The sequence below is a fragment of the Neopelma chrysocephalum genome, unplaced genomic scaffold (genome assembly GCF_003984885.1).
Source record: "Neopelma chrysocephalum unplaced genomic scaffold, ASM398488v2 Primary Assembly neopelma1_80b, whole genome shotgun sequence".
NCBI lineage: Eukaryota > Metazoa > Chordata > Aves > Passeriformes > Pipridae > Neopelma > Neopelma chrysocephalum.
This window is the reverse complement of record NW_020897742.1, coordinates 6,764,438-6,777,098: the sequence shown is the minus strand read 5'-3', so window position 1 is coordinate 6,777,098 and position 12,661 is coordinate 6,764,438. Positions and strand designations below refer to the sequence as shown.

At 39.9% G+C, this 12,661-nt stretch overlaps 2 protein-coding genes across 9 annotated transcripts in view; one reads left to right on the top strand and one right to left on the bottom strand.

The window, feature by feature from the left end:
• ASAP2 (ArfGAP with SH3 domain, ankyrin repeat and PH domain 2) overlaps positions 1 to 1,445 on the top strand; it is an 81,926-nt gene extending 80,481 nt beyond the window's left edge. For all 4 annotated transcript variants that reach the window (XM_027690322.1, XM_027690321.1, XM_027690318.1 and 1 more), the window contains 2 exons: positions 198 to 320; positions 1,157 to 1,445. In XM_027690322.1, the coding sequence (XP_027546123.1) occupies positions 198 to 320; positions 1,157 to 1,231 (198 nt within the window). In that variant the 3' untranslated portion in view covers positions 1,232 to 1,445. The remainder of the gene's footprint in view (positions 1 to 197; positions 321 to 1,156) is intronic.
• Positions 1,446 to 2,927: 1,482 nt separating this feature from the next.
• Positions 2,928 to 12,655, bottom strand: ITGB1BP1 (integrin subunit beta 1 binding protein 1). Of its 5 annotated transcripts, none has more exons than XM_027690326.1 (7): positions 12,580 to 12,655; positions 11,107 to 11,207; positions 10,168 to 10,246; positions 9,328 to 9,464; positions 8,032 to 8,124; positions 5,124 to 5,273; positions 2,928 to 4,410 (listed from the first exon to the last, which is right to left on the bottom strand). In XM_027690326.1, the coding sequence occupies exons 2-7, from the start codon at positions 11,176 to 11,178 to the stop codon at positions 4,339 to 4,341; spliced, it is 603 nt and encodes a 200-aa protein (XP_027546127.1). In that variant the 5' UTR covers positions 11,179 to 11,207; positions 12,580 to 12,655; the 3' UTR covers positions 2,928 to 4,338. The 5 variants fall into 5 exon arrangements, with proteins under 5 accessions (XP_027546127.1, XP_027546128.1, XP_027546129.1 ...); XM_027690327.1 differs by having other exon boundaries at positions 11,107 to 11,204; positions 12,580 to 12,651; XM_027690328.1 differs by lacking the exon at positions 12,580 to 12,655 and adding an exon at positions 11,798 to 11,900.
• Positions 12,656 to 12,661: the final 6 nt, after the last annotated feature.

Below are 12,661 nucleotides of genomic sequence, written 5' to 3'. Positions count from 1 at the left end.
GCACAGTGGTTCCAAAATGCTTTGGCTGCTGCTAAATTCAGCCTGAAGCATGAGCACTCAGCATAAAAGATGTAGCTGAACTCTAAGCTGTGAAAAATAATGGTTGGAAGCAATTCTGAAATTTTAAATCAGCTCCAAGTCTGCTATGTCTCTTCTCTGCTGTATTATTTAAATTTATTTATTTTTTTTAATTTCAGTCAAAAACTAAACCCAAGAGAGTAAAAGCAATTTACAACTGTGTAGCAGATAACCCAGATGAGCTAACTTTTTCAGAGGGAGATATTATTGTAGTTGATGGTGAAGAAGATCAGGAGTGGTGGGTGAGTATTTTGCATTTTATGTCAACACACTTTAAAAGAAAGAAATGAAATCTAGAGGTTGACAGTGACTTCAGAAGACCACATGCTGGGTTTCGAAATAAAAAGAAATGCTTCATCTCATGGAAACCTGATTGCAGAAAGTAATTTAGTTCAAAAAAATCAAACTTCAGACAAGCTTCTAGCTTTTCTCATTCAGAAAAAAAAAATCTAATTAATAGGGTACACAATATATGGGGGATGTGGTCTGCGTGATCCAGAAAATTTTTGGGGTGGTGTCAGCAATTAAGGAATCTGCTGCTATTACAGATGCTGTATGGTGGGCCTCAGAAGGGAGCTTTGTATTCTCCTAATTCTTCAGCTGACTGAGACTGAGTCTATTTGAGCAGGGAAACCATCTCAACTATTTACATTCCAGAGTCTCATCGGCTAAAGCAAAATCTTGGAAAATTATTGTGCATGAAAACACTTGCCTTAATCTGTTAGCTAGCAAAGAACAGAGCTTCAAATTGCATCTAGATTGACAATAATGCTGTAAAAACACAAATAGATTCATGTCAAACCCAAAACTGCTGAAGTTTGATACATCCCTTTACCTTGCCATGATTAAAGAAACAACTTAAGAGAGGCTGAATATGAGCTGCCAGGCATTGCAGATTGCACTGAAATGATGCAGCAGTGGAGGACTGAATTTTCCTATTCTCAAAAATACCACTAGTGCAGAAAAGACGTAGGGAGAGGCTTGTTGTACTACAGGCAGGAAATTCACTGATATTTATTTTGATAATACTGAAATATAATTTTGAGATTTAACTTGAAAAATATCTGGACTCTTTCAGATTGGTCATATTGATGGAGATCCCAGTCGGAAAGGAGCTTTCCCTGTATCATTTGTGCACTTTATTGTTGACTAAATTGCTACTGATAAGCAAAGACATTTCTCATTTCCAGCAGTCACAGAAATAAGTTTTGTTCTATTCCATTTCACCTACCTATCTGCAGACACCTTGCCAGAGCACTGCCCAAGTTCTAGGTACTGTAGTTTACTTTTTTATTGCCATCATTCTGATTTGGGGACTTTTAAAACTTTTTTCTATGTGAAAACTTCTCATAAGCAGTTTACACTTTTAAAAAAAACTCAACTCTTCCTGTATTTTTCAAGGTGAACTGAAAAGCTTTAACAATCAAAGTCCGTGTGTCTGAATATCACAACATTATGAATGTTCTTATCAATCAGTTACTGTAATTTTATTCTACCTTTTGTAACATGACAGTACTACAGTTCAGTGTTGCTTCCGCAGTCAAAGAAATTGTGTGTGCATCTAACAGGGCAGTGAATTTATCCAATTCTTCAAACACCATTTGAAGTGTTGGAACCAAAACATGCGAGCTGCTGTGTAGTTCTGAATTGGACTCATTCAGCATCTTGCTATACTGGCTGTCATCCAGGATGTCAACAGTTGCAGAAGAAATTATTTTAATCGTGTGTCTTTGGCCAGGTAAAAGTGAAAAAGTATTTCAGTTTACCACAGGAGAAACTTCTTTCTTTCAGAATGGATGTAGATATTTGCTTAAAGTTATCTGAAATCTGTTAGTCGTTGAACTTTCTAGTTCTAATTTTGTGAGCTTGAGACTGTTTCGTTTTTCTATGCTGCACGTGTGTAGAACCTGTTTTTTGAATGTTCTTTATGTATGTTTCATCCATTTTGGTCATTTAATGTGACTACTGCTGGTTAACTAAACTATGGCAATATTAATGAATTACTCCATTAACTCAAGGATTTGAAAACTGCATTTCCTGAAATGTACTTAACTATGATGATGGATTGCAGAGCATTTCTTACACTTGTCTCATTGTAGCGTTTAGACTTTGTTTTTAAATTCTTGAATTTTCCTTAAGTCATCCAGCAATGTGTTCACAGGGAGAACAGATTTGGTGGAACAATTAGGTAATTATCCTTGGTCAATAAGGTATCTGACACCTCACAAGTACACTATGTTATGTTCTGATTTATAAAATTTGTGTGCCACTACCTTGCAAATAATGATAGTTTGCAACTCACTCTGTATATATATAGTATACCCACATATATGGTAGCTACACTGTTGTTAAATTTGTTTTACTGATTCGTGAACAAAGGCTCGGCCATGGATAGTTCCCGGTTGGTTGATGGAATATAAAACACCAATGCAAATCTGACGTCATTTTGATGTTTGTATATTGTGAAATTGTACCAGGTTTTGCTTATGCTACAGGAAACTGAGGCATAGGATACGAAAAATCAATGTCTAGGTCACATTGGCTTTGATCACGTTTCGTGAATATTGTATCTCTAGATTTATCAAGAGAACTTTGAATTTCTGGCAAATGGTGCTTAAATTGGCCCCTTCATATGCAATGGAAAACAGGCCACCACCACCATATATGCTTATTTGGAGAAAAATCACATTGCAAAGGTGCTGGAAGAGCAACACTGATCTCACCTTGTGCCACCTTTCCTGAATGGTACCGTGGCTTGATGCCTCTCAGGCGTGTGGGTACAGCCACGTAGATGTTTAACTTTCACTTCCTAGATGCTGTTGCTGCAGTATAAATGGGGAACAAACTGGAATGTTTCAAGATATTTTTATTGCAAGTCGAAGCAAATTAGTCCGTATTTTCAAAGTTCCCAGTAAAATGATAGAGTAATAGTTTAGCACTACGGTTTTATTCACTTACTGATATGTTCAGTTTGCAACACTATTTTGTATGTTTCTATCCCTGATAGAGTCTAGAGAGTAAATGGGCATATTATTTTGCACAGATCTCCTAATGTACAGTATTTTTAACACAGAATCTTATAGTGTATGTAACAATTCGTAAAGTTAAAAAATTATGCAAATTTTCCTTGAGTTCTGCTAGAAGAGGAACACAAAAATGTGGTCACTTAGAAACTAGGAAACTTTTAGACTACAACTTAATAGCACTGCCAGTGCAGACAGATAAAATCCTGAGGACCAATAAAGAGCAGCTAAGCAAAATTTATCCCTTGATTTCCCACGTTTCTCAAAGTTTTCTCCTCTGGCAGAGAAAAAAGAAATTCTAGAGCCTGTAGATATCTATTTATAATATAAAATCAAGAATTTTAAGTCCAAAATTTTGGCATATTTCATACAACTTTTCAAATCTGATTAAAATAATGACTCAAAAAACCTGTTAATAGACAGACTATTAGGTTGCTGTGTTAACTGTTTAAAAAGGAGCAAGTGACACTTAAAATGCAGCTTAGAATGCTACGAGATGTATAATATTCAATTCTGTTGTTTTTATTTTGTTTAGTTGCAGAGCAACTGTATATATTGTATAACCTAAAATCAACTCTTATTTTCAATGTCCTGGATGCAGTGATTTATAATTAGAGCATGATTAATAAATTTTACTCTTGTCAACCAGTCAAATGTCTGGAAAAATAAAACTACTTTTAAAATCTTTGTCTGCTTCTCTTCTGTTCCTTTGCATTGCTTAGGCAATACTGTTCTTTTTAATGTGTAAAAATGATAAATACTAATAACTACCACATGAGGAAAAAAAGTACATCTTGTGGACTTTAGCTGAACATAGAAACTGTGTAGACGACTCACCTATGATTAAAGGTGTAAAGCACCAGATGACTCCCTTTTACACTTTGCTTTTGTTTTGTTCTAATATCTGGGTTAAGCAGAACCCAAGCCTGTATTAATAAATTGTTTCTCAGACAAGGAGATAGAAGTAAGTGTCAGTTTTATTTTACATTTCTACAATATTGACATTAATATACAAAACACGGTTTAGGAAAAAAAAATCCTGTTAAATATAAAATTCTTGTCCTGGAACCTGAAGATGGAATAATTTCTTCAAGTCATGTTTGAGGAATGACAGAGTACCATGTGCAAGGTTGTGTGGCTCTTTGCACAGCAAGTCTCTCAGGATTGTGTGGCTGCAGCCAGACTGTGGTATCACAAAGGCCTCTTGTACTACACACGCACGTGCTGCCCAAGAAAATCAGGACTTCTCCGACATTAAAACTGAATCGAAGGCTGTAGATAACACTTTGCAAATGGCTTGTGCTTGTTCCTAAAAAACCCAAACACACGTGTTAATGCTTTCTGAAGAACTTCTCAGAACTCATCTAAAGCAGAATGTGACCTTTACCCTTCTTTTGGCAGACATGCAAAATAGAGTAGCACAAGAGAGACCTGATTGCATTTCTGTGGCCTGCACTGACACGGGGAAGCTGTTTTACACGAGCTCCTTTGAAACAAAGTTGTTGGCTGTCATCAGAGCACGGCACCAGCATTCAGAACATCACTTCTTGTGTTCCCCCAGTGCTACCAGCTAAGGGTCTGTGTCATTGGAGCATCCTGACAATGGGTTCTCCTGCTTTTAAGAAGGGATCACCTCCCTTGCTTACAAATATGACTGCATGCTCTACTACCAAAATTATTGCTTGATCCCTCCCTGCGCTGTCCCATCTTAAGAGATATTTCTCTTTGAAAATACAAGTGGAGGATTGTCCTCAGCAGCTACCATAGCACTCTTTAGATTGCAAATTTAGACTGAAAAGAGCTTTCTCAGGTGTGTACATTCACTGGCAATTTTAGGGAATGTAGGTGTTTTCCTCAAGCCTGATCAAATGCAGGGCTGTTCTCCCTCCTCAGCCAGTGCATTGATACTCTTTTTTTTTTCAATTGAGCAATCCTCCTTCTGCTAAAAGCCTTCACAAAGGCCTTAGGTTTTAGAATCTCCCTTTACAATCAAAATTAAAAACTGTAAGCATAAACTCTTACCAGACTATTGCACTGATATACCCAGAGGCTGCATTCTTCAGAGGCTGCATCTGTTGTCTTCAAAGCCAGTAAACTTTTTCCTGCTCCCAGACCATCATCATAGCAGACCATCCGTACAATTAAATAGAGAGCATGCCTGTGTAACACATCCTGAAACCATGTAGCAAATAAAAGTTACTCTGGAACAGTGCAACAGCTATTTCAGTTTTCCACCTCTTTTAATCTTTCTTACAAAAGAATACTTCAGATTTACTTACAGGAGAAAAATATTCCTTAGTAATTTTTTTTTTTAATTGAGAGTTTAAAGATTTTAAGAAGTGGCAGCTTAACACAACTAGCTTATATTTTTGCTTCTATTTTAGAATTACATTCCTATGTGGACTGTGAAGACAAGCTAAGAGAGTTTCAGTTGTTCAGCCTAGAGAAGAGAATGCTCTTGGGAAGACCTTATAGCATCTTCCAGTACCGGAAAGGGCTACAAGAAAGCTGGAGAGGGACTTTTTACGGGGCATGGAGTGACAGGACAAAAGGGAATGGCTTTAAGCTGAAAGAGAGTAGGTTTAGATTGAACTGGCACAGGTTGCTGAGAGAAGTGGTGGATACCCTATCCCCGAGTGTTCAAAGTCAGGTTGGATAGGGCTTTGAGCAGCCTGGTTTAGTGGGAGGTGTCCTTGCCCATGGCAGGGAGTTGGAACTACATGATCTTAAAGACCCCTTCCAACCTGAACCATCCTATGATTCTATGACTACGTTCCTGTCCATACTATGAAAGCACACATTCACTTCCCACCTACCCTCATTAGCCCTCTGGGACAGGTGGGACACTGTGCCTCTGGCACAGATGTAAATTAAAACAACTTCTTACTTTTCCAGTATTTCTCCAGACAATCCCTTGTCTCAGTTCCGTACACACAAGAAACTTTTCCCAGAAGAGGGTATAGACAAGGTCACTTGCTTTGGGAGGTAGGAGCCATGTGGCTGTAGCCAGGCTGTTTGTGGCCTGAGCCACAGGGTATGTCCTGATTGTTCCACAGACCTTGTCTGGGACAATTCCACTCTCCACCACAGCTGCAGGGTTTCACTACAGTCCCAACACTTCTTATTTTGGCCCTTCCAAAAAAGGGGTTGGTTTAAGTCATCCAGCACAAGGTCTCTGCAGACCTACCCTACACAAAGCCTTTCTTCTCCAGCCATCCTACCCTCCGATCATACTCATCTGGTTTATTCCAGTCGTACCATCTCCAGGGCCTTAGGAATTCAAGACAGCTCTGTTTCCATGTTCAAGGCATTGGACACCTTGGCCCTGTCAGTAGCTGAAGGGTCCTTGATACAGAAGCTTTAAAAATGGATAGTGAGCTGCTGCCTGCCACGAAACCTTCCAGGGAGAGCCCTGTACCAGAGCTCTTAAAGGTCACCTTGCTGAAAAACATCTCCCTCCCTGATGCTCACTCAGCAGTTGCTCACAACTGCTCACACCATCACCAACTATCACACCACTCCCAGGGCAGCTGGAGCCCATGTGGAACTTACTGGATCAACCCTCCAGTCTCTGTATGAAAGATGCCAAGATTGTTCACCAGTAGCTTTCAAGAGTTACTTGCTACAGTGCTAACATGCATGTGGATTATCACCAGGAGAGGGAGGATGAAATTATTTAAAGTACACAGTCTCCTTGTAAATTAATTTCCTCCTCTCCTTTCAGTATTTTGGAACTCTTTTCTTAGAGTTTGGTGAACTAACACACTAAAGGACAAATTATATGTCAACAGTGACACAGATGCAAAAAGCCAGAATTTGGGACACAGAATGCAATGCAATAAAACTCCAGTGCAGGCTAGTTTAACACAGGCTTTATCAGAGTGTCCATGCTTTCAGCTTGAAGACAGAAAAATGATGGATGACAGTCTTAAAATTACCTACTTGATCTTTATCAAAGCACAAAGGAATTTAAGTAATAGTGTAACCTATGTTTTAATGAGAATTAAGATTTTAGAAGGACAGCAAAAACAGAACACAAAAAAATTCAAAGTCTGAGTAACAACTACTACCCTTCCTCCCAGGCATTAGAAACAAGTGGTTTTTTCTGAAGGGACCAGAGTAAACTTTTTGGCTCCCTTCAGAGCATTCAGCTATTGAGCAGTGCTATTCTCTGTCCTCATACTCAAGGCTTTTATGAACAGGCACTGCTGGGTTGTTGATGGGTCATGACTTCATAAGGCCAAGTATTTATGGTATCTGGGGCTCTGAGGGCAACCAGAAGGAAACCACATGGCTGCAATACAAAGCTACACAAAGGCAACTGGAGGGCCCTGGGGAAGAGACCGGATTTTTATTTTTAGCAAAAAAGCTACTTGAAGTGCACTGAAGGAAAATCAACTAGAAGTAGAAAATGATGCAATCAAAAAGTAGGCTTGATCAATAAAGTGGAATCATGAGGCTTTAATGCTGGAGTGAACTCACACTCTTGGATCAGGAATGCAAGGCTGGAACTTTGAAAAGGTGGGCAATTCAGGTACTTAAAAAAAACCCATCTCCACAGTAACACCAACAGGAACTGCAGGCTGAGGAACCATTGGTCTTGGTCACCACAGTCACACTACTTTTCCCCATTAGAGAATGGCAAGAAAGCCACAGGGAAAGGAAGATGTGCCCAAAGAGCATATAGGCTTGCTTGCCTTTCTTCTGGTGCTCTATCTCAAAAGGAATGCCTTTTTGTCATAAATCCAACCAGGAAAACACAAGCACTGTGGAGATATGACATGAAGTAGTGCTGCTGTGAGATCTTGTTTGTTTGACTTTTGCTTAAAGCCAGAAATGACATTTTAATCACACAGATCATCCATCAGAGAAATAAATGAAAGCACTTTTCAATGCTCATCAGAAAGATAAGTTTGTGTGAAGCACTTACATACTGGTCAGATGTTGAAACTTTAATGCCGTATTTGGAAACTCCCATAATAAACTCCTCTTCACCTGGAACAAAAGGTAACTTTCCATCTTGCTTTGGAGGGAAACAAACAAAAGCCTTTAGTGCAGACAGAAGAACTTGAACAATGAAGATACATAACAGAAAATGTGTTTATGTGTACTTGGGTCCACTGAGACAGCAACACCACGAACCCTGCTCAGATTCTGCTGTGTGGGGTCTGCCTGCCACTCACGGCCTCATCCGGTCTCTTAACAGCATGTGAAATATATTCAGGGAGACTGAACATTAGGAAGCATTTCTTTATTGAGAGGGTGACCAAACACTGGAACAGGCCTCCTAGAGAGGTGGTTGATGCCCCAAGCCTGTCAGTGTTTAAGAGGCATTTGGACAATGCCCTTAACAATATGTTTAACTGTTGGTCAGCCCTGAAGTGGTTGGGCAGTTGGGCTGATGATCACTGTGGGTCCCTTCCAACTGAAACACTCTATTCTGTTCTGTTCTATTCTACTCTAAATATTACATGCTTCAAGAAAGTAATTTATCATGTCAGGGGAGAGTTTGGCCCTGTGGTCAAATCAGATCGGCTGAAAAATCATGCATGGTCTATCATGCTGCAGTGACTCGAGGTGATCTATGTTCCACTCTGGCAGCACTTTCATTACTTGGCTCTAAAAATAGTTTTAGCATGTATTCAGATTCTTGAAATGTCAAATTGCTGTATGATGAACAGATATTCTGTGCTTTTAAAGACACAAACAATCAGCTACCTAATGAGAACCACCAGTTATGGCTTTTAGCACAAAGAGTAAGTGCAAGCAACCACAGTTTGGCAAGAATGACCCAAATATTACTCAGGTTCTTTGGTCACAGGCTTATGAGTGACTCTAAGCAGAAACTTGACGTTTTCCTCTGTGGGAAAACTTATACAATACTGAGGAAATCTGGAGGAGATATTCTTTCCTGGATACTAACTCTGACAGTGCTGGAGGCAATGTAACAACTTTCAGCTGGGATACTTTTCAGTAAGGACTCATGAAAAAGGCCTTCACTTCTGCAGAACGGTTTTTTGGGTGCATCTTTCCAGTTTCAACACGACAGAACTGAGTGTGATGGCTTTTGAGATTCGTAGCTTAATGCTTTTTTTAAAATGTGCTACTTTATTCAAGTAAGTCTAAAATTTACAAAGAAAGACAGATTATGTGATAATATGAAAGGAACACACCTAAACTTAAGATGTTCTGACGTCATTGGTACTGTCTTTTGTTACCCACTTACCTGTGCAACATCTATGTAATTTATCAAGTCCAATGGCCCCTCAAGATTTTTGCTCTCATTATATTTCAATTTTTCAATGGCACCAACATATTTAACTCTGAATTCTGCACACGTATCAGAATTACTATTGCTTTGTCCTGCAACGAAAAAAAGCAAAGACATTCTGAAGACTTCCAGAATCGTAATGCTGTTCTAAGTAGTGTTAACAGGGCTATCTTATTATATTCCCTAATTTTACAGACTTTAATCAAACACTTGTCACTCCTCTTTAATGAACTGCCTTAGGCTGATGCAGAACAGCCCCTGGTAAAAGCAGCAGTTTCATATGAATCCAAGATACATCATTGTTTATATCAATTCAAATTTGGAGTTAACAACCTTGAATCAGAAAACATAGAAAAGATGCTTCTATTTTTCTATATCTATTTGTTTTAAATTAAATGTGTGGCCCAGCAGTGATACACTGTGATCTGGTGAGCAAGAATAAGTAAAACCAAATCTTATTTTCATTATCTCAGTGCAAATGTAAACTTGGAAAAGCAGGAAACGGCATCCAAAAAGCTATACCCGATTTACGCTGGTAACAGACCAGTAACACAATTAAGTTTTTCTCACTCAGACACTTTATTTCAAAAACAGTGACTTAATCCTAGATGAATCATTAATAATACTTTAGAGGCCTAGGGCTACGCATGCATTAGTCACCAGGCTATCTAACAGATTCACTTACTATTACTGAAAATACCTATTTTTAACCTTTTCCCTTTTCTGCTGTTTTATATGAACACACATAAAGTTAATCCTGCTCCATCCATATCTGCTCAAGCTCTGATAACATACCTGAACTTTTTGTGGAGTCTGTATCTAAACTGGCCACAGTACTAGACCTGGAAAGTCCCCCGAGACTGGAATCTACAGACTAAGAAAAATAACCATCACCATCAGAAAGTTACTGAGAATGTATTAGCAATTCACTTCTAGATGTCCTTTCTAAACTCTTTTTTTTTAAATAAACTTGTGTTTATGCTCTAATTACTTCAGCAGCACTGTAAAATGGGGAGGAAAAAACAATACCACCTGTTTCTTTCCTGAAGTTACCTTTCTGCCTCAATGCAGATTAGACTGATATAAATTCAGCAGGAACCCTTAAAAAGTCCACAGATATTTTGAAAGGAGGAGGAAAAGAGAAAAAGAGAAAATGAACCTTAAGGTTATGTCCACAGTTTTCTGGTACTGCATCTTAACTTTAAGAAATTAACAATTACATGTTTGTTACAATATGAAATAACATAGCAGTGCAAGGGAAGTGAAACAGCACCTTGGAAAATCCAGAATATTCTACTGATCACTGCAAAACCTACCAGACAAAATGGACACATTATTCAAATTGAATCCTTTTTAGAGCAACTAAGAAACCAAGCAGTATTGAAGAATAAACTCATTCTTGGTACCTAGCACCATGCACCTTCTTTAAAGACAAATTTGAGAAGAAATTTTTCCTCCAAACCTTACTATGTGCTGTCAGATAATCTTGTGTTTCTGTGTTTCACCATGGAAGCAACTGAGCATTCATCTCAGAATATATGGGCTTTATAATGGATAGATATTTTTAACTCTCATAACACAATCTGAGGACCAGAAGTAGAAAGTTCTCCTTGTGGAACCTGGCATTTTTTATGGAAATCACATCCTACCATCCGTGCAGGTGAACCACTGAACTGCCAACTTGTAACAAACCAAGGTGCTTCACAAAGAGAGAATACATCACATTCAGCTTACCTTGCTTTTGGTGCTGATTTCACTGCTTTGTGAGCTGCTGCTGCTGTGTCGCTTTTTTCCTTTTCTAAACATCTTTTCATAATTGGATCAAGGAAGATCTTCTAGGTGGGAAAAATAAAAATTAAAGCTTGTCATATCATCTAGGGAAGGAGTTCCTGGCAAACACCAGTGACTGTGTCCAAAGGGACAAAAAATTGACACTTGTAAAGGACTCTTGGAATGGGTGTAGGAATGTTCCTCTGGTGCTCTTCATGTGTGGCTGGAGAAAGTTCCTCAAGCTCTCTGCTAAAACTTCCCTAACCTTCTCAATCATCAAGAAAATGCTACTACCTAGTTTAAAGACTGTTGCAAAGGTCAGTTTCTAATGCATATATAGATTTAGTTTGAGAAACAGGACAAAATTTAAAATTTATATTCCCACCTAAATGCATTAGATGATTTTGTGACTACCATCTTAGTGCCCTACAAAGTGTATCCAATGCAATCCCTGCTCCAATGACTATGCTTTCATCTAAAACAAAGAAACAAAAAACCCTCCAAAACCAACCAAAGAAAAAACAACCCTCCCCAGAAAGCTCCTAAAAAATCCCCAACCCAAACCTATTTCTGAAGAACTACTGATTGGAATACTTGTAGGAGCTGCCATTACTACTTAACATATTCCTGAAAATTAGAGCAAAACGCATATTACATTTACTGCCTTTGAAATGAGTTGCTGGGCATTCTGTGAGCATTCCAGAAGCATTTTCCCTGTATCTGCTCTACCACTTCAACTGTTCCACTTAACATTTGGCCGGCCAGGGTCAAGCAGCAGGATGGTGGCTCCCAGTCAGGGACTGCTGAAACCCTATTTCTCAGCTTCAGGGACGAATATTTTAATTACAAAACTTCAAAAACTTTGAGCAGGCGGAAGAGGACAAAGGAAGACACCTCACACTGCGGAAAATAATGGAAGACGCGCAAGAGGGAGCTTAGATGTGCGGTGCAGCGACGGATTACAGTCCCCAGACCGCTCCTGTGTCGCTCTTTAAGCGAACATTTCGTCCCTGGCAGAGTAAAAGCTGCTCTCAGCAACAAGTGGCGCGCAATGCCCCGCGGTACCCGGCACGCCCGCATCCCCCCGGGCTGCTCCAGCCTCCAGCGAGGATCTGGCAGCCCCTCCTTCACAGCAGCTGCTGCCGCCACAAAAGCAAATCTGCCGACTCTGCCTGCACTCTCCGCGAAAGACACAACTTAAAGGCACAAAAGCTTAACACGCCCTTCTTCACAAGCAATGTTAAGGCATCAGGCGATGAGGGATCTCTCAGCAGCTCCTGGCTGAGCACACGGGTCTCCCTCGGTGCATCTTCGCCACTGCGGGTGCAGGAAGCAGCCCGGAGCATCCGGGCAGGGCAGCACCGCATCCCGCCCCTGCTGTTCCCCCCGCTTCTCCCTCTGTTCCTGGCGATACCCCGATACTGACGGAGCGCTCACCCCTCTCCCTCAGCCCCCGTCCCGGCGCCGCTGCTCCCCGGGAACGCCGGGCCCCGCTCGCCGCCCGCTCCCGATCCCGTTC

Coding starts and splice junctions, on each gene's coding strand:
- ITGB1BP1 (XM_027690326.1), bottom strand. CDS start 11,178: ATGTTTAGAAAAGGAAAAAAGCGACACAGCAGCAGCAGCTCACAAAGC. Junction 9,465..10,167: donor AGACTCCACAAAAAGTTCAG/GTATGTTATCAG, acceptor TTTTCGTTGCAG/GACAAAGCAATAGTAATTCT. Junction 8,125..9,327: donor ATTACATAGATGTTGCACAG/GTAAGTGGGTAA, acceptor TTCCCTCCAAAG/CAAGATGGAAAGTTACCTTT.